Genomic DNA, 19,389 nt, shown 5'->3' on the forward strand with positions numbered 1-19,389 from the left:
GGGAGCCAACATGGGTATCCAGATCCCGCTGTTGGTTATTGGCCGGAGAGTTGTCTCGGTCATGTCTGCATGGTTCTCGAACCCGTAGGGTCTACACACTTAAGGTTCGGTGACGCTAGAGTTGTTATGGGAAATAGTATGTGGTTACCGAAGGTTGTTCGGAGTCCCGGATGAGATCTCGGACATGACGAGGAGCTCCGGAATGGTCCGAAGGTGAAGATCGGTATATTGGACGAAGGGTATTGGAGTCCGGAATTGTTCCGGGGGTACCAGGTGATGACCAGCATGTCCGAAAGGGGTTTCGAAGGCCCCGGCAAGCGTTGGGGGCCTTATGGGCCAAGGGGAGAGGGCACATCAGCCCACTAAGGGGCTGAGCGCCCCTCCCACCCCATCTCACGTAACCAGGAGAGGTGGGGGCGCCACCCCTAGGGCAGCCGCCCCTCCCGGCTTGGGAGGCAAGTTTCCTAAGGGGTGGGGGCGCCCAAACCCATCTAGGGTTTCCCCTGTGGCCGCCGCCCCTCCCCTAGGGAACCCTAGGGCACCTCCCCCTCCTCCCTTCCCCCTATATATAGTGAGGGAGAGAGAGGGCAGCCGCACCCTTCCCCTAGCGCAGCCCTCTCCCTCCTCCAACACCTCGTCCTCCTCCGTAATGCTTGGCGAAGCCCTACCGGAGAACCACGAGCTCCATCACCACCATGCCGTCATGATGTCGGAGTTTTCCCTCAACTTCTCCTCTCCCCTTGCTGGATCAAGAAGGAGGAGATGTCCCCGGGCTGTACGTGTGTTAAACGCGGAGGTGCCGTCTGTTCGGCACTAGGATCATCGGTGATTTGGATCACGACGAGTACGACTCCATCAACCCCGTTCACTTGAACGCTTCCGCTTAGCGATCTGCAAGGTATGTAGATGCACTCCCCTCTCCCTCGTTGCTAGATGACTCCTTAGATTGATCTTGGTGATGCGTAGAAAATTTTAAAATTCTGCTACGTTCCCCAACACCTACGTCGTTATCACAGCCACCGGGTCAAGTCCAGGACTTTTTAGGAAGGCAACTTGGTGCTCCGGCTCATCCAGGATCTTTTAGATGCACACAAGTTATCCCCACCTTGGGAAGGACCTTTTGTGGTCAGTAAAAATTTAAACAATGGGTCATGCTACCTCATTGACGTTCGAGAGCATGCAGACTCACGTAAGTCGGAAGAGGAGACCCGCCGGCCATGAAACATTGCTCAACTTTGGCCATATTACACCTGATCCACCGGCTCTCAACATGTACATATGTGCACGTTGTACATACTATGATAAGCAATAAAGTAATACCATCAGTCTCTTTTCTTTCACAGATTATACATCTTTATTATTTCTTACTAACAAATGACTATTAAGGAGCTGATCATATTTGAATCAAGTTTAACCTTTTTGGTCCGGCTTATGATCGTATCCGAATCTAGCTGCAAATCTCAAGGTCACTTGGGGGCTTCCTGTTCAAACAGAGGTCGTATTCAGACCAAAGAGAACATAGCTGTCGTAACCCTCTTGATCGGCTCAAGGCCAAACTCACTTGGGGGCTTCTTGATCGTATCCGAATCATAGCTTAACCCCTTTTGAGTCTGACTTGGATCGTATTCGAATCAGGGTCGTTAAAAACCTCTCAAGGTCATTTGGGGGCTTCCTGTTCAAACATAGGTCGTATTCGAACCAAAGAGAACATAGTTGTCGGTACCCTCTTGATCGGCGCAACGCCAAAGCCACTGGGGGCTATATGGTCGTATTCGAACCTTACCTTAACCCCTTTGGTCCGGTTTATTGATCGTATTCGAATTAGAAACCCCCAGCTTTTTGAATACATAGTTAAAATTATGTTTATTATCTGTTGCTTGCCTTTTAGCTTTTGTTGTTTCAATATTACAAATAAGATAGCCTGGTTTTCTTCACCGGCTCAATTATTGAACAACACAGCCGCCCGGGTTATTCAAGCCGGTGGCTTAAGGATCCAAAGGTACGAGCTACTAAGATATGATGATAATTGAGTATTCAAGACGTATTAATGTTTCATACATATTGAATTATCAAGTTCACCACCCGGATTATTAAACCCGGCGATCTAAGGATCAACAAGGACAAGGTATGATTTTTACTTATACGCGCTTACCCGCTGCGTTAGCTCAAAAATTCGTATTAACACTTATCCTTTCTTTATATTTGTCTCTGTTCTTTATTGAGGTAAATATATTGGCTGTGAATTAGGGTGTCTAAGCCCGTTTGGTTCTAGACCGCCTTGCCAGTCTTTTTCTTGTATTCACAGAAACAGAGTTCAAATATTGCAGAGACAAACATTAAACGATGCATACATTGACATCTGGAAGCAGATTCACATAGAAGTATTTTTATGCACGACGGCATAAGCAAACATGCGGTGTTTTAGCAACTAAAGTTATTACAAGGCTTTATAAGCCTATGAAGATGATCATCGTCCATCCCTCGCCGGTTCACCACCTTCTGTTTGCTGAAAGTTGGATTTTGACCAATCAAAGCCATTCATGGTGACAAATTCGGCTTCATCGTCAAGGCCGACCGGGTCAATTTCCGGGGCAAAGGTATCTTCTCTCACAGGTGGGATCAGATCTGCTACTTTGTTTGAAGGAGTGGCCATCTTCTTATTTTCACTATCAAAACCCGGCTGGTACTTGTCAACATTGGTGTCATCTCCAAGACTAGTTGCCTGAGGCCGGACTTCGCGTACACATGCTATGAAATCATCCTGATCAAACAGAGACCCGTCCTCCTTCACATTAGGGTAACCTCTGGCTATGTCCGCCGGGTCTAGGTCTAGCACCCAAGCCTTGGAGCGGCTTAGGGCAGTCAAAGCTCCGGCTCGCGCGCAGGAGCGTTTTACTTCTTGGAATCTAGCAGGAAGGATGGACAGCTTCTTCAGGACATCGCTAAGCCGGTTGGGTCCTTGATTTGCAGGAGCGATAGCGGCCAGAGCTTGTTGTGCACCAATGTACAATTGTTCAACCATGGTGTATACTACCTTCAGTTTAATCAACGGGTCTTGGCTCAGATTTTTACTTCGCGGACCTGCATATATATTTAACAGAGTAAGTTGGCGGATCATATTCCGGTTTGGCAAATATACGAAAGGTCAACTCAGGCAGCTTACCAAAGATAGCAGCAACCATCTGAGACACCTGGCCCTTCAAACTGTTCAGCTCTGTTGAAATTTCTTTTAGAGCTGTTTCGGCTGTCTCAGCTCGTCGGGTCAGGAGTGTTTTCTCATTTTCCCAAGCCTTCTCCTTGGTAGCAAAGCTGGTCTTCAAATTTTTCGTTGCAGAAAGGCTCATTTGCAGTTTGGAAGTGGAAGATTTGATTTCGGACTCTTGACTTGCTAGCCGGGTCTTTGCGTCCAATAATTGAGAATTCAATTCAGACAATGCATTCTGTGAAACGTTCAGATAAGTCAAGACTTGGTTTCAAATTCCAGTATTTAAATTCAAGATTCGAGTCCCAAGTACTTTACGAATAAACCACTTGACACTTGGGGGCTAATGTATGCCAAATCAAATTTTTACGATTCTACCAACATATTTGAAGTCCCAAGTCCTTTACAAAGTAACAGCACTTGGCACTTGGGGGCTAATGTACGCAGTTCAGCAAGTTTATCAAGGTTAAACCGGAGTGTTAAGTACTTTGCAGATGGTTTTAAATTCTAAAGTACCGATTCATTAATGATCAAAATAAACCGGTCCTTGGGGACTATGGGTGAAGTTTTGTTCTATCGATATCAGGCAAAGATTCAGAGGTAAAACTCTCGGCCTATATTTTAAGTCTATAGGTTATTCCGTTCCTCTCATAATCTGAAGACTTGGGGGCTGAAGGAATATTGGTAAACTAGAAACAACGTACCTCATACTTCAACTGAAGCTGCTTGACCATCTCGATCTCAGACTCACGACTGGACTGTACATGACTGAGATAGCAGGATAAGATATCACTGGCATTGAGATGGTCATAGTTGGCAACATCAAAGCGAACCTTCTGCCTCTCCAATGCTTCTTGCTTAGCTGTGCACCGAGCCAACACCGTTGGGTTCCCCAGCTCAACAAAGCGGCTCCCAGTAATTTGAACATCTTGAGCACGTGGAGACGGCGGGTCGGTTGAGCTTGACGGTCCAGCTGTAGAAGGATTTATAGTGGCTTCGTCAAGAGATGGCTCCGGAGGATTTGCCTCATTAACAATAGGCGGGTCTTCTGGGCGTCAGTTAATGGAGAAGGCGGCCTAGCCGGGTCAGATGCTAGCACTGGCGGGTCTTCCATCGGTTTTGCTACCTTCGCCTTCTTGGATTTAGCCTGGCCGCTAAGGAAAAAATATTGCAGGATTGTCAGCATCAAGATACAATTGAGCGACCCGGAAGAAAAGAGGATTCTGATTACCCAGGTGCAGTCTTGAAAGCCGGGAATTGTGTTTGAGATGAGTCGCCTGAGGAATGAGACACCTCCTGAAAGAATAAAAGAAAAGAGTTAAAAGAAATATGAGGAGCAGGATTCATTAAAGCAAGTTAAAGATAGCAATAAGTAAACCTCGTTCGGACGTTTCCGAGGGGTCTGTTGAAGGACAACAGCAGGTTCGTCTTCAATCCCAGCTTCAAGGCAGCTTTCATGTTGCTATTTTTTCAAATGAAAGTTGGGATCCAAGTGAGCTAAGGGGTTAGAAAACCTTACGTTACGGATCACTCGTCGAACTCTGTGTCTTGGTAAGGACTCTGAGTCGGAGGAAATGATAGTTACCTCTGCTTCCCTGGCCTGACTGGCCCTAGTGTCATCCTAGTAAGGATCAGTGTCAATAAGATTGTTAAAAAAATTGGCCAAGGGAATCAAGGGCTACCTCTGAGTCAGACGTATCATCAAGTTTCATTAAATCTTCAGCAGTGGTTTTCTTTTCTTCTTCGACTTTTTGGTGTTCATGGCAGCGGCTTTCGCCTTCTTAGCAGCCTCGTGATCATATTTGACTTTCCAAAAATCAGAATTGGCCTGCAAAGACAAGAAGAAAGATCAGTGCTAAAGCAATAATAGCTGGGCAAAACACAAAGGAAAAGAGATCAGAATATACTTACTTCTGGTACCGGGTTAAGCTTGCAGAAGGGATTTAACCCAACAATGTTGCAGTCTTCATATTTCCCATTCAGTTTACGGATGAGGGGACCCAGTTACAAACGGTGGGTGTCTTTGACGGCATGATGTGCAAAGAACTGAAAAAGAAATAACAACATGCCGGTTCAGTTTACGGTTAGATATAAAACAAGTAATGGCGGTTTAACTAAGGGCTAATTACATATGGGGAAAAGAAAGCCGAAGCGGTAAGCCGCCATGACTACAGATTTTCTCAGAAAGCAGATTCAACTAAGTGTTGGCATAAACAAGTTTTACCAAGCTGTCATTATTATTTTGGATCAAATGGCTGTTCTGAAAAGAAAAATATTCTAGACCTAAATATCTAGTACATATGGGTTCATCAGCTATAACGAAGCATCTATACAAAAAAAGGGATCTACGGCTATAAAAAATGGACGCCAAACAACTACTGTGCGAGTTGTATTTCCTTTTTGGATCCCTAGAGGCTGCGGAGGAAGAACTACCAGGAAAGTTCATGAAGAACACTGACGAACTCGCAAATCCCTAATGCAGATCTAAAAAGTTTGAGAAGGCAAGACTTACGGGTGCGGATTCACTGCAAAGGTTCGTCACGTTTCTCTGGACAAGTCAGGTCGATGCAGCGGCCTGAGGTGGAGAAGACGAGGAGATCTGCGACGGCGGTGGCGGCAGAGCTCGAGCGGCAGCGAAGCAGTGAGAGGAGGAAGACGACAGAAGGGGGAAAATGAAAAAGACCTAAGTTGTACTTATTTATAAGGGAGTGCGCGAACAGGCGGGCGCGAAAATCAAGGAGACCCGAATAATGATTATCCAAATAAACTGACGCCTCAATTCTTGGAAGGCATTAAAAAATGAAAGATCCGTTGGAAGATGACATCATGAAGGTTTTTTGTGTTTTCAGAAGATGACGTCACGGCGGGTTACAGAAGTTTCCAGACAAAGGATGGATTCCACCTAAGTATTGAAGATTGACAGAGAACAAAGTTCAAAGTCAACCTGGGGCCTAATGTTGGGGATATTACTACTAGTATGACCCGCCCAGGAGGGGCCGCGTCAGCCCTAATGGCGGGTTACATAAGAAGCCCGATAAACATTCAAGATGATAGTTTACTAAATGTACATAAGGCCCAAAGGCCTGGGGCCGGCTTAAGGCCTGATATTGTAAACCGCCGTATGTAAGGAAAGACTTGTAAAGAAAGGCATGTAAGGGAAGTCACCGAGCCGGACACGATTATGAGCCGGCCGGGACTCTGTAGGCCACTAGGCGTCAACCCGTGTATATAAGGGGACGACCCGGTGGCGGTTTAGGGTAAGAAACAACCAAGTCGATAACCAAGCCGGCGAGTTGAGCCTCTTGGAGATCAAAACCTCAGCAATACCAATCCCAACTAGACGTAGGCTTTTACCTTCATCGTAAGGGGCCGAACTAGTATAAAAACTCTCTCGTGTGTCATTTGTCCCGATCAACCCCTTTAAGCTTCCTAGTGCGATGGCCCTACGACTAAGTCCTTGCTCTAGGACATCTGCCGTGTCAACTCCACGACATATCCGGTTTGTGACTTAGAGTCATCCGGATCAGTGTCAAAGCTTGCATCGACGTAACTATTTACGACGAGCTCTTTGTCACCTCCATAAACGAGAAACATACCCTTATTCCTTTTCAGGTATTTCAGGATGTTCTTGACCGTTGTCCAGTGATCCACTCCTAGATTACTCTGGTACCTCCCTGCTAAACTAATAGCAAGGCACACATCAGGTATGGTACATAGCATTGCATACATGATAGAACCTATGGCTGAGGCATAGGGAATGACTTTCATTTTCTCTCTATCTTCTACGGTGGTCGGGAATTGAGTCTGACTCAACTTCACACCTTGTAACACAAGCAAGAACCCTTTCTTTGCTTGATCCATTTTGAACTTCTTCAAAACTTTATCAAGAACATCAGTGCCAAAAATAAGTTGCACTATAATTATTAAATTTATATCTTTTGGCTTCAATACTATGTGTATGTGTATCACTACTATCAAGATTTACTAAAAGTAGACCGCTCATCAAGGGTGCATGACCATAAAAGATATTACCCATATAAATAGAACAACCATTATTCTCCGATTTAAATGAATAATCTTCTTGCATCAAACAAGATCCAGATATAATGTTCATGCTTAACGCTGGCACCAAATAACAATTATTCAGGTCTAAAACTAACCCCGAAGGTAGATGTAGAGGTAGCGTGCCGACGGCGATCACATCAACTTTGGAACCATTTCCCACGCGCATTGTCACCTCATCCTTAGCCAATCTTCGCTTAATCCATAGCCCCTGTTTCGAGTTGCAAATATTAGCAACAGAACCAGTATCAAATACTCAGGCGCTACTACGAGCATTAGTAAGGTACACATCAATAACATGTATATCAAATATACCTTTCACTTTGCCATCCTTCTTATCCGCCAAATACTTCAGGCAGTTCCGCTTCCAGTGACCAGTCCCTTTGCAGTAGAAGCACTCAGTCTCAGGCTTAGGTCCAGACTTGGGCTTCTTCACTTGAGTAGCAACTTGTTTGTCGTTCTTCTTGACCCTTCTTCCCTTTACCCTTCTTCTTGAAACTGGTGGTCTTGTTGACCATCAACACTTGATGCTCCTTCTTGATTTCTACCTCTGCAGCCTTTAGCATCGCGAAGAGCTCGGGAATTGTCTTATCCATCCCTTGCATATTATAGTTCATCATGAAGCTTTTGTAGCTTGGTGGCAGTGATTGAAGAACTCTGTCAATGACACTATCAACCACAAGATTAACTCCCAGCTGAGTCAAGTGATTGTGGTACCCAGACATTCTGAGTATGTGCTCACTGACAGAACTGTTCTCCTCCATTTTGCAGCTGTAGAACTTATTGGAGACTTCATATCTCTCAATCCGGGCATTTTCTTGAAATATTAACTTCAACTCCTGGAACATCTCATATGCTCCATGATGTTCAAAACATCCTTGAAGTCCTGGTTCTAAGCCATAAAGCATGGCACACTGAACTATCGAGTAGTCATCAGCTTTGCTCTGCCAGGTGTTCATAACATCTGGAGTTGCTCCTGCAGCGGGTTTGGCACCTAGCGGTGCTTCCAGGACGTAATTCTTCTGTGCAGCAATGAGGATAATCCTCAAGTTATGGACTCAGTACGTGTAGTTGCTACCATCATCTTTCAACTTAGCTTTCTCTAGGAATGCATTAAAATTCAACGGAACAACAGCACGGGCCATTTATCTACAATAACATAGACATGCAAAATATTATCAGGTACTAAGTTCATGATAAATTAAAGTTCAATTAATCATATTTCTTAAGAACTCTCACTTAGATAGACATCCCTCTAATCATCTAAGTGATCACGTGATCCATATCAACTAAACCATGTCCGATCATCACGTGAGATAGAGTAGTTTTCAATGGTGAACATCACTATGTTGATCATATCTACTATATGATTCACGCTCGACCTTTCGGTCTCAGTGTTCCGAGGCCATATCTGCATATGCTAGGCTCGTCAAGTTTAACCCGAGTATTCTGCGTGTGTAAAACTGGCTTGCACCCGTTGTATGTGAACGTAGAGCTTATCACACCCGATCATCACGTGGTGTCTCGGCACGACGAACTATAGAAACAGTGCATACTCAGGGAGAACACTTATACCTTGAAATTTAGTGAGAGATCATCTTCTAATGCTATCATAGTACAAAGCAAAATAAGATGCATAAAGGATAAACATCACATGCAATCAATATAAGTGATATGATATGGCCATCATCATTTTGTGCCTTTGATCTCCATCTCCAAAACACCATCATGATCACCATCGTCACCGACTTGACACCTTGATCTCCATCGTAGCATTGTTGTCGTCTCGCCAACTATTGCTTCCACGACTATCGCTACCACTTAGTGATAAAGTAAAGCAATTACATGGCGATTGCATTTCATACAATAAAGTGACAACCATATGGCTCCTGCCAGTTGCCGATAACTGTGTTACAAAACATGATCATCTCATACAACAATTTATATAATCACGTCTTGACCATATCACATCACAACATGCCCTGTAAAAACAAGTTAGACGTCCTCTACTTTGTTGTTGCAAGTTTTACATGGCTGCTATGGGCTTAGCAAGAACCGTTCTTACCTACGCATCAAAAACCACAACGCGGTATAGTGATTACTTTTTGATCTTCAGAAAGAACCCTGTTCATTGAATCTGATTCAACTAAAGTTGGAGAAACTAACACCTGCCAGCCACCTGTGTGCAAAGCACGTCGGTAGAACCAGTCTCATGAACGCGGTCATGTAATGTCGGTCCGGGCCGCTTCATCCAACAATACTGCTGAATCAAGAAACAACTAGTGACGACAAGCAATATGTATATACCCATGCCCACGACTCCTTTGTGTTCTACTCGTGCATATAACATCTACGCATAGACCTGGCTCGGATGCCACTGTTGGGGAACGCAGTATTTAAAAAAAAATCCTACGATCACGCAAGATCTATCTAGGAGATGCATAGCAACGAGAGGGGAGAGTGTGTCTATGTACCCTCATAGACCGAAAGCGGAAGCGTTAAGCAACGCGGTTGATGTAGTCGAACATCTTCGCAATCCAACCGATCAAGTACCGAACATACGGCACCTCCGCGATCTGCACACGTTCAGCTCGGTGACATTCCTCGAAATATTGATCCAGCTGAGGCCGAGGGAGAGTTTCGTCAGCACAACAGCGTGGTGACGGTGATGATGAAGTTACCGGCGCAGGGCTTCGCCTAAGCACTACGACGATATGACCGAGGTGTGTTTCTGTGGAGGGGGGCACCGCACACGGTTAAGAGAAACTTTGGTCTATCTTTAGGGTGCCCCCCCCCCCACCTATATAAAGGGGGAGGGAGGAGGAGGCCGTCCAAGGGGAGGAGGCGTGCCATGCGGGGCAATCCTACTCCAAGTAGGATTCGCCCCCCCCCCCTTCCTATTCCAACAACGAGAAGGGGCAAGGTGAGGGAGGAGAGAAGGAAAGGGGGCCGACCCCCTAGTCCAATTTGGTTTGGGCTAGGGGGCGCCCTGCCTTGGACTGCCTCCTCTCTTCCACCAATAGGCCCATGAGGCCCAATAACCCCCCGTGGGGTTCCGGTAACCCCCTGGTACTCCGGAAAATACTCGATACACTTCAGAACTATTCCGGTGTCCGAATATAATCTTGCAATATATCAATATTTATGTCTCGACCATTTCGAGACTCCTCGTCATGTCTGTGATCTCATCCAGGACTAGGAACTACCTTCGGTACATGAAAACACATAAACTCATAATACCGATCGTCATCGAACGTTAAGCATGCGGACCCTACGGGTTCGAGAACTATGTAGACATGACCGAGACTCATCTCCGGTCAATAACCAATAGCGGAACCTGGATGTTCATATTGGCTCCCACATATTCTATGAAGATCTTTATCGGTCAAACCGCATAACAACATACGTTGTTTCCTTTGTCATCGGTATGTTACTTGCCCGAGATTCGATCGTCGGTATCATCATACCTAGTTCAATCTCATTACCGGCAAGTCTCTTTACTCGTTCCGTAATGCAACATCCCGTAACTAACTCATTAGTCACATTGCTTGCAAGGCTTATAGTGATGTGCATTACCGAGAGGGCCCAGAGATACCTCTCCGACAATCAGAGTGACAAATCCTAATCTCGATCTATGCCAACTCAACAAACACCATTGAAGACACATGTAGAGCATCTTTATAATCACCCAGTTATGTTCTGATGTTTGATAGCACACTAAGTGTTCCTCCGATATTCGAGAGTTGCATAATCTCATAGTCATAGGAACATGTATAAGTTATGGAGAAAGCAATAGCAATAAACTAAACGATCATAGTGCTAAGCTAACGGATGAGTCATGTCAATCACATCATTCTCTAATGATGTGATCCCATTTATCAAGTGACAACTCATGTCTATGGTTAGGAAACTTAACCATCTTTGATTAACGAGCTAGTCAAGTAGAGGCATACTAGTGACACTCTGTTTGTATATGTATTCACACATGTACTAAGTTTCCGGTTAATACAATTCTAGCATGAATAATAAACATTTATCATGATATAAAGAAATATAAATAACAACTTTATTGTTGCCTCTAGGGCATATTTCCTTCACGGGGTTCATCGGAGATGAGGGACTCAAGTTTAGCTAGGTTCGGCCCCTCACGGTGGAGGTAAAAACCTACTCCTGCTTGATTGCTATTGATGATGATCTCGATTACAAGGGTTTGCTTTCGCTACCTAGCTTTCGAGAGGTTGTAACATGTCCCTCTATGTCCCAAGATCTTATCTTTATATAACAGTAGGGTCTTGTGTTACTGATGATTCCGGGTCATACTCTCACCTTGTATCCTACTCTATCTCATAATAATCTTGCCCTCCAAGTTAGGAAAGTCTATCTCCTGGGCCTCTTCGTGAGTCGGCTCGTAGGGCTCATGTGAGAGCCGGCATCCTGAGGTCAGGTCTCATTTTGGGCCTTCAATCTTTCTTCTGGTTTAGCTTCTCTGTGACCCGGAAGTGGTGTGACTCCTAGAGCATACAGGCTCAAGAACTGGGTTACACTATGTCGGGTCTCCTCCGGGGGAGGGGGGAGATCCCCAACAACTTGCGGAGTGGGGATCGTGCGAGTGTGTGCACTCGGCCGTGGGCGGGATCGTGCGCGCGGGCGGTTTCCAGAGGTGAGGGACGACCCTGACGTGCGAGCCCCGCACGTTAGCGAGATGGGGAGATAGAGCGGGGGCTGGCTAGGCTAGATCGCTACTGGGCCAGCTTGGCTGGCTAGGCCCTTTTCTTTTTCTTTTATTTTTTTCTATTTTCGGTTGTATTTTTCTCTTTTTTGTTTCTTTCTAAATTCAAATCTGTTGAGAATTTGAATTTTATTCCAAAAGCAAAAGTGCTCTAAAATATATCTTGATATTCCTAAGCAACTGAACCTTTTGTTTGGGCATTTTGGACAAATAGTTACACACATTTGTTTCCCTTTTAATTTGAATTTGGTTTCAAAATCAAATGTGTTTCAAATCCAATTTGAAAAATTGGCAAAAGGTTAAACTCATTAATTGGACTTATGAAATTCACTCCCCTGCCAAATAATTGGAAAGCCCTTCTTTAATAATTTCCCTTGACCTTTGAATTGATTTCAAGATAAATTCAATTCAGTTGTTAGGAAAATCATTTTGGCTTGAATATTACTTGGGACTTACTAAGGATAGCTTTATGCCTAAATAATATTTCAAAATGATTTGATTTCAACCAAAGTCTGGCTAGGTCTCAACTAGTTGCATTAGGCTTTTAACCCTTCCTAAGCAGACAATCAAACAACAATCATGCAAATCAAGGTCAATCACAAGCAATCCTATGCATTCTTGGGTGTTTACTAGAATTTTTTGAATTCCCTATGAAATTTTGGACATACCAGATTTAGGAAAAATCTGTGGTGTGACAATACACTCCTTCCCTCTCAGGAACATAAACTTTTGTTTGAAGTCAAACAATGGATAGTATGATCAAGTTTATATGAAAAATCATCAACACTTACAAATACTACATATAACTAAGATATTACGGGAATATATTCTGTTCATTACCCAACGATATTAATTTGATATGTGTAGTTCTTGGTATTCTTTCTTAGAAACTTTGTTAACCTTTGGGTCGTTTGACTCCAGACAAAATTGACATGCCTTCTTTCTAGGGGAGTGAGTAGAGAAGTTGAAATAAACCCGGGAAAACCAGGGAAATATTCATATATATAGAAGAGAAAAGGCAACAATACACGTGACCCTCTTTTCTTTCCGGAGCCATTCCAACTTGCTAAATGCGGCAATACGCGTAGGCGCCGCAGCTTTGCCAAGAGCGGCACGCAACGCCTGCTAGCAGCTACCGCACGTCTACACACCTATCCCCTACGTATTTTTCTTGTCGACGGAAGGCACCACCAGGCTGTATACACATCGCTGTACTGCGTCGCATACCCCAGCCCGGCGGTATTCTACCCTACCCCGGACGTGGACAAGTCGCCGGTCGACGATCCCGCCCGCGGTGCATGCAGAAAGAAAAACGCACACCCGGTGGCTGGCGATGGCCGTCCCTTTCGGCGCATGCAGACCCGCACAAATGTCACCCGCACGGCGCCCCCACGCCGCACGTCCTCCGCTGCGCGGCGCGGCACGGCACCGCACCGCACCGCAAGGCGAGCGCGGCCCGAGCAAAGAGACGGGCCCGTTTGTCCCCGTCCCTCTCTGTGGGCTGGGCAGGCAAATGTCCTCTCCTGCTGCGCCCCTCTCCCCCGGTCACGCCTTTGGCCCCCATCCCATCCCTCCTCTGGATATTAGCTGTCATGGAAAGTGAGGCCAACAAACAATCTGCTAGGCGCACGCAGCCGCGCCATTCTCCACCGGCTCCACGTCACCTTTTCCGCGGCCTTTTCGCTTTGCTTGGTGCGGTCCGGGACGTGCGCCGGAGGATTTCGTGGGAGAATCCATTTCCGCAACGCCCGTCCGTCGTCACGCTCGGTCGGACAGATAGCGCGCCGCTGTTCTAATAAAGCATCCTTTTCCTTCCTTGTCTTAGAAAAAGAGAAATCTATCTATCTATTCTCAAAAAATAAAGAAGAGAGAAATCTATCTATATCTATCTGCAGCGTACGCGGCCGCTGCCGCTGGCCACCACCCGCTCCTTGCCCGCGTCTCTCTTCCTCTGTATATATAAATGCTCAGGGCCTCCCTGATCCCCAAATGTCCCAGGCCGGCCCCTCTCTCCCCACTCCTTCCTTAAACCCCCCATAACCCTTGTTCCTTTCCCTTCCAGTCTCGCTCCTCTTCTCCAGGTCTCTCCGGCTCCAAACACAAACGGCGAGGAGGCGCCGGAGCGAGCTGCCGTCGCGGCCCGCCACTGCCGGTGGAGTCGAGTCCCGAAGCTGGAGAAGTGGAGATAGAGCTTCCGCACCCTCTCGCCGGCGTTGATCAGAGTGCCTCTGCAGGTAAGACCCCGGCCGGCCTCTCTTTTAATCCAAAGAACCTCACGAAGCATGATGCAGTGATTAGTTAGCTAGCTTGCTATGTTCGTTTCGATCCTTAATTACTTCTCTTAAGCCACCAGTAAACTACCGAACGCTAGCTACCTGATGAAGCTAACCATACGGAGACCTCTTCTTTTTCTTGCTTGCCTGACTTGACCATGGCGCCGGCTTGAGACTTTAAGAGCGTAGCTGCCACACCAGCCATGGCGCCATGGCGGTCTTGTTTCCATCCGTTCTTTGAGAGAGGAAGAGAGAGAGGGGAGGAGCAGGCGGTGGCGTGTGTATGGCGCGAGCCACAGACGCGTATACGTACATACAGTACGTGTCAGCAGCCGCAGCGGGAGCGGGCGAGGGTCTCTCTACAGCTGGCTCCCGGGTGGACGTCTAGCTACGTCGGCGACCGGATTAATTAGACGCGACCCGACCCCGACCAGACGCGCGCTTAATTAAGCGCCAGGGTGGTTGATTAGGCGCCGGATATGCATGTACTCCTACACGAACATAAACAAACGCCCCGGCCCGTGATTGCGTCGCGACGAGGCAAGTACGCAGCGGCATTCATCACGGCTGGTAGACCAGTGACAAAACGTACTCTCATTACAAACAAACAGTACTAATACTTTCGACAGAAAAAAAAAGGTAACAGTGAGTGCACTAGTACTACGGTACTACCACCGTGGCATGGAGACACGAGGGAAAGCCCTACCGCTCGAGCGCGCGCATGCATTGCTAGTTGACAAATTCGTCAATCATCTTTTCTGTTACCAGCATCGCATCATCGACGGGACAAAGCGTCTTGTCCTTTCCTCTTTCCCAGCTTCCTTCCACACTTCACCCACCTGCCCTGCCACCCCCTTTCTCTCGTCTCATCTCATCTCATCTCAGGTAAACCAAAAAAGAAAAGTGTACCAGGCCATGCATCCATACAAAGCCCATAATCCCTTTACAGCAAAAAAGGTGAAACCAAAGCTAGCCAAAGAAACGACAGAAATCAAAGTAATTTCCCCAGTGTAAACAGTAGGACTATACTGCTAGAGTTGCCTTGCTGCTTTCCAAATGGAATGATCAAGGCGGGCAGGTGGGCTAACTTTGACAGGGTCCAAATAAGCCCATTGCTCCTGTACCTAGTCAATGGGCCTGTAGCCCGATGGAATCCCCGGAATGGTGCACAAATGGAAGGGAGCCGCGGGTACAGCAATGCCACTGCACGCTGGCCACCCTGAACAAAATGTATTAGCTGGCGCCTTGTTGTCTTCCTTCCCTTCCTTCCCAACCGACGGATGGGGCCCCGAACTGGCCGGGACGTGATGACGAAGCGTACTCCTATGCTATGCTACCTACCTATGTGGTACTCGTGCTGGTTGATCATCACAAGCCAGAGGCCACTACACGCGCAAGGACATCGATCACGTTTGTTTCTACTGTCGGATTGATCATTAAGTCCGTTGCCTACCGCGTTTGTACGAATATTGTGCTGTAAAGTGTATACCCTCCTGGTAATATCGTACACATGTTTTACATTGTTGTTTTTTCTGCCTATGCTACACCCTTTGTTTGGGTTTGTAAGGCATGCATTTATTTCTTTTCTGAAAAAAATTATCATTAATCTGACAATCAATGTTACACAAAGTATAATTTTGAATCTAAATTTAATGATATGATTTTTGTGGCACACATACAACTAATATTCTATTAATCAAATTAATGTTCTATTTTTTAATAGCATGTTTGGGTCTTACAAGCTCGAACGGTTGAAGTAGTTACAATGATTTACAATGAAATAAATCGAGAAAGTATAGGTAAAGTGCAGCGATTCGGTGCCCAGGTGCAAACAATAATCATTTAAAATAGTAACCCTAGATACTCAAATGCATGATGTGCGTGCAAAATTATTCAGGGTGGTCGTGGCAAAAAAGAATGTCTGTGAAAGAAACTTTGAAAATATACATTGTTTAGGCCCGATATTTTTTCTATAGCTCCTTGAATGTCCAAACACTACGAAATTTTAACGCTCTTTATGCACTAACGCATCTATGCCAAAAAATTCAGTTTTTCTTTTACTTTTTTTAAATTTATTCTTCATTGGGTGTAGATGAGCCCGAATTTAGACCTGAATTACCGTTAGATTACCATTAATACACAGGCTTCCGTTCATTTTTAACACATGGTGGACCAACTGTTCGTATCACACTACACATGCATGAGACATAATATTAAGTTTCATGCATTACCGTTTATCGTTAGATTACCATTTATTCTTCAGTAATATCTAAGGGCTATTTCTAACAAGATGGACATCATATTGAGTTTCATTCACGAGACACAATTATAACCGTGTACTGTGCACAATATTCTTCATATCACAGTACACATGCATCTGTAACCAGGTGCTCATGATATCCCTGCAAGTGTCCTTGCAAGTGTTTTGGACTCGCACGTTATCCAGCGCTGATAGATAAGGATCAGGATCAAAGTAGATTATTAATTAGCTTTGACCCGGTCTGCTTCCTGATGACGTTCATCAGCTCCACTCGGAAGACAAAAGCCTCGTAACCTCGTGATAAGGTAAGCAGTAAGGCCACGAATAGTGGAATAGTAGTACCGTTTTTCTTTGCCCTACCCCTCTGTGTATACTACGAACAGGAGACTAGGAGTACCACATTATTCTACTGCCTCACAATGAAGAGCTTCGGATAAGGGCCAAGTACCCAACTGGCGGCATTGGAAACGGACAAAGTTGTCAATTGATAAAAGATTGCACGCGGCCGCTGCTTGAGAAATGCGAATCGGCAGCCAAAGAACACTAGGCCAGCACTCCAGACCAAAATTTGGAGGGAACTTGAGCACCAGTCTAGAGATTCCATTTTCCTCGGCACTGTTTGGGTTATAATTTCCAGGAGGGAAACAAAAAGCTTCTGGCTTTCGGCCGTGGAATAGAAGAAGGATTCTTGACGCTCATGATACCTTTGACCGTCCCTTGGCATGCCGCTTCCATTATTGTTACTTGCGCAGCAGTTGAGTAGGAGCTCGTATAAAACTAAAACTAGGTTTTGTTTATCTGAGACTGAAACCAGACCCGCTTGTGAGTAGATAATGGGAGAGTGATTTCCATGAAACCGACCTCTGAACTAACGACTACGGTTGTAAAAGTCAGCTTTTACTTGAGACGGAGGGCTAGCTCGTATAGTCATACAAAAACGCTCCTGGTTTTCAGCAGGGAAAAAGGGGCGAACGTACGCGTAGCCAGCAGCGGTAGCGGGGGAGGAAGATGATGATGACTCAAGTGGCCAACCACAGCAAGAGGAACCACACCGACGGCTACTTCAGCGGGAAGCAGCAGCAGCAGCAGCAGCAGGTCGGCGCCGCCACCGCCACCAGCAGCGGCTCGGAGGAGTTCGGCCGCATGGGGTCCAAGAAGCCGAGGAGCGCCAGTCCCAGGGGCAGCGGCGGCCCCATTTCTCCCAGGGTACGTACGGCTAAGTTTGCACGTCGACCTTCATGCCTGTAAATTAGCTGCTGAAGTGATTTTGTTGTGATCTCGCAGGAGAAGAAGGACAAGGTCGGCGAGAGAGTGGCGGCGCTGCAGCAGCTCGTGTCGCCATTTGGGAAGGTATTTGTTCGCTTCTCATCTCTGCAAAGCAGCTCGCTTGGAATGGAAGATTGTGCATTTTTGGTCGTGTCCCTAACCTCGGCGCGTTTGGCAGACGGACACGGCTTCTGTTCTTCAGGAGGCGTCGGGCTACATCAAGTTCCTGCACCAGCAGCTCGAGGTTCTTAGCTCCCCGTACATGCGCCCTCCTCCGGCGCCCGGCGCCGAGCCTGAGGTGAAAGAGGGCTCACGCTGTTATTTTAGCTGATCGTTGCACACTATTCTGAAATTCCCTGAACATTCTGAACATGATTAACTTGACAGAAGTATAAACCGCAGTGTATGCTTTTTTATTTGTGCTGAAGGAATGCATCATCGTATAATGGTTTTGCCATGGTCGATGCAGGACCCCGAGCACTACAGCCTGCGGAACCGCGGCCTGTGCCTGGTGCCGGTGGAGCAGACGCTGCAGCTGACCCAGAGCAACGGGGCCGACCTCTGGGCGCCGGCGAACACCAGCAGGCGCACCTGAAGCGAAGCCCGAGGCAGGCCTCGACGGCGGCGATGGCCGCACTGCGTGGCAGGGGTAGAATTCCGGTGCAAGCGCGCGCATGCGCATGGCTGACCCAATTCGGTCAATCTCCTAACACAATCGTTTCGTTTCGTTTCGTTTCCGTGAACCTCAATCAGCAGACCCTGTGCTGGCGCCGGTAGTATGTAATGTGTAATCGTCGTGTATAGCGAGACGACGCACCGCCGATCGATCGATCGTGGTCGAGTCGTTGCGTCAGTGACTATGTGCATGTGGTTTAACATGGTAGCGACCTGTTGCTGTCGCCGACTAATCATCAAAATCAGCAGTTCCATTCATGCCCGTCCGTGCTCATCAACCCTTGTAGTACTAGAGAGTATCACTATGCGGTGCGTGCATTTGTGTGGGATGCGATTCTCCGGGTCCCTGTCGCCTGTCGGCGCCATGTTCAGGTGTGCTGAAAAACTGCATTTAGGCGCCCTGCGTGTCTTGTGTCGGCGGATAGTTCCTTAAATCAGCGAACAGGGCCATTAGGGCACATGTGGGTGATTGGGGATTAATGCTAAAACCTGCATTTGGGTAGTTGGTCATGTGTCGGTGGACAGTTTGTGAAATACTCCCGCACGTGTTTTTAGGGTAGTGGCATGAAAGAAGACTGGACCCAAGTAGATCCACTGAAGGCCACTACCGATCGAATCCTATGAGATCCACCGGAGACACGCCTTCATATGTCCTTCTACAGCGCTATACGCATTACCAGAACGGGGCAAGACGGGGAGAATCTTATTTCATTTTCTGAGAGCCGCCGTCGTCTCGTCTTTTTGAACATGATAAAACCCCTAAACAAACTAAAAAACACCTAAAACGGAGCAAGATCCTCCCGTCGGCAAGTGTCGGGTTCCACCGTTCCTCCATGGCCCTAGGCCCATCGGACACGAGGCGGACCAGCGTCAACGCGACTAAAGGTAGAGGAACCATAAGTTTTTTCTTGGAAGAGGAGGT

General features: G+C 46.5%; 1 protein-coding gene across 2 annotated transcripts; it reads left to right on the forward strand.

The window, feature by feature from the left end:
- The first annotated feature begins 13,921 nt into the window (after positions 1–13,921).
- On the forward strand, positions 13,922–18,725 carry LOC123189617 (transcription factor bHLH153). 2 transcript variants are annotated; one of them, XM_044602072.1, is made up of 5 exons: positions 13,922–14,227; positions 17,484–17,732; positions 17,811–17,876; positions 17,971–18,090; positions 18,262–18,725. In XM_044602072.1, exons 2-5 carry the CDS (start codon positions 17,535–17,537, stop codon positions 18,385–18,387), a joined length of 510 nt encoding a protein of 169 aa, XP_044458007.1. In that variant the 5' UTR covers positions 13,922–14,227; positions 17,484–17,534; the 3' UTR covers positions 18,388–18,725. The 2 variants fall into 2 exon arrangements, with proteins under 2 accessions (XP_044458007.1, XP_044458006.1); XM_044602071.1 differs by having other exon boundaries at positions 13,926–14,227; positions 17,481–17,732.
- Positions 18,726–19,389: the final 664 nt, after the last annotated feature.

The sequence above is a fragment of the Triticum aestivum genome, chromosome 2A (assembly GCF_018294505.1).
Source record: "Triticum aestivum cultivar Chinese Spring chromosome 2A, IWGSC CS RefSeq v2.1, whole genome shotgun sequence".
Taxonomy (NCBI): Eukaryota; Viridiplantae; Streptophyta; class Magnoliopsida; order Poales; family Poaceae; genus Triticum; species Triticum aestivum.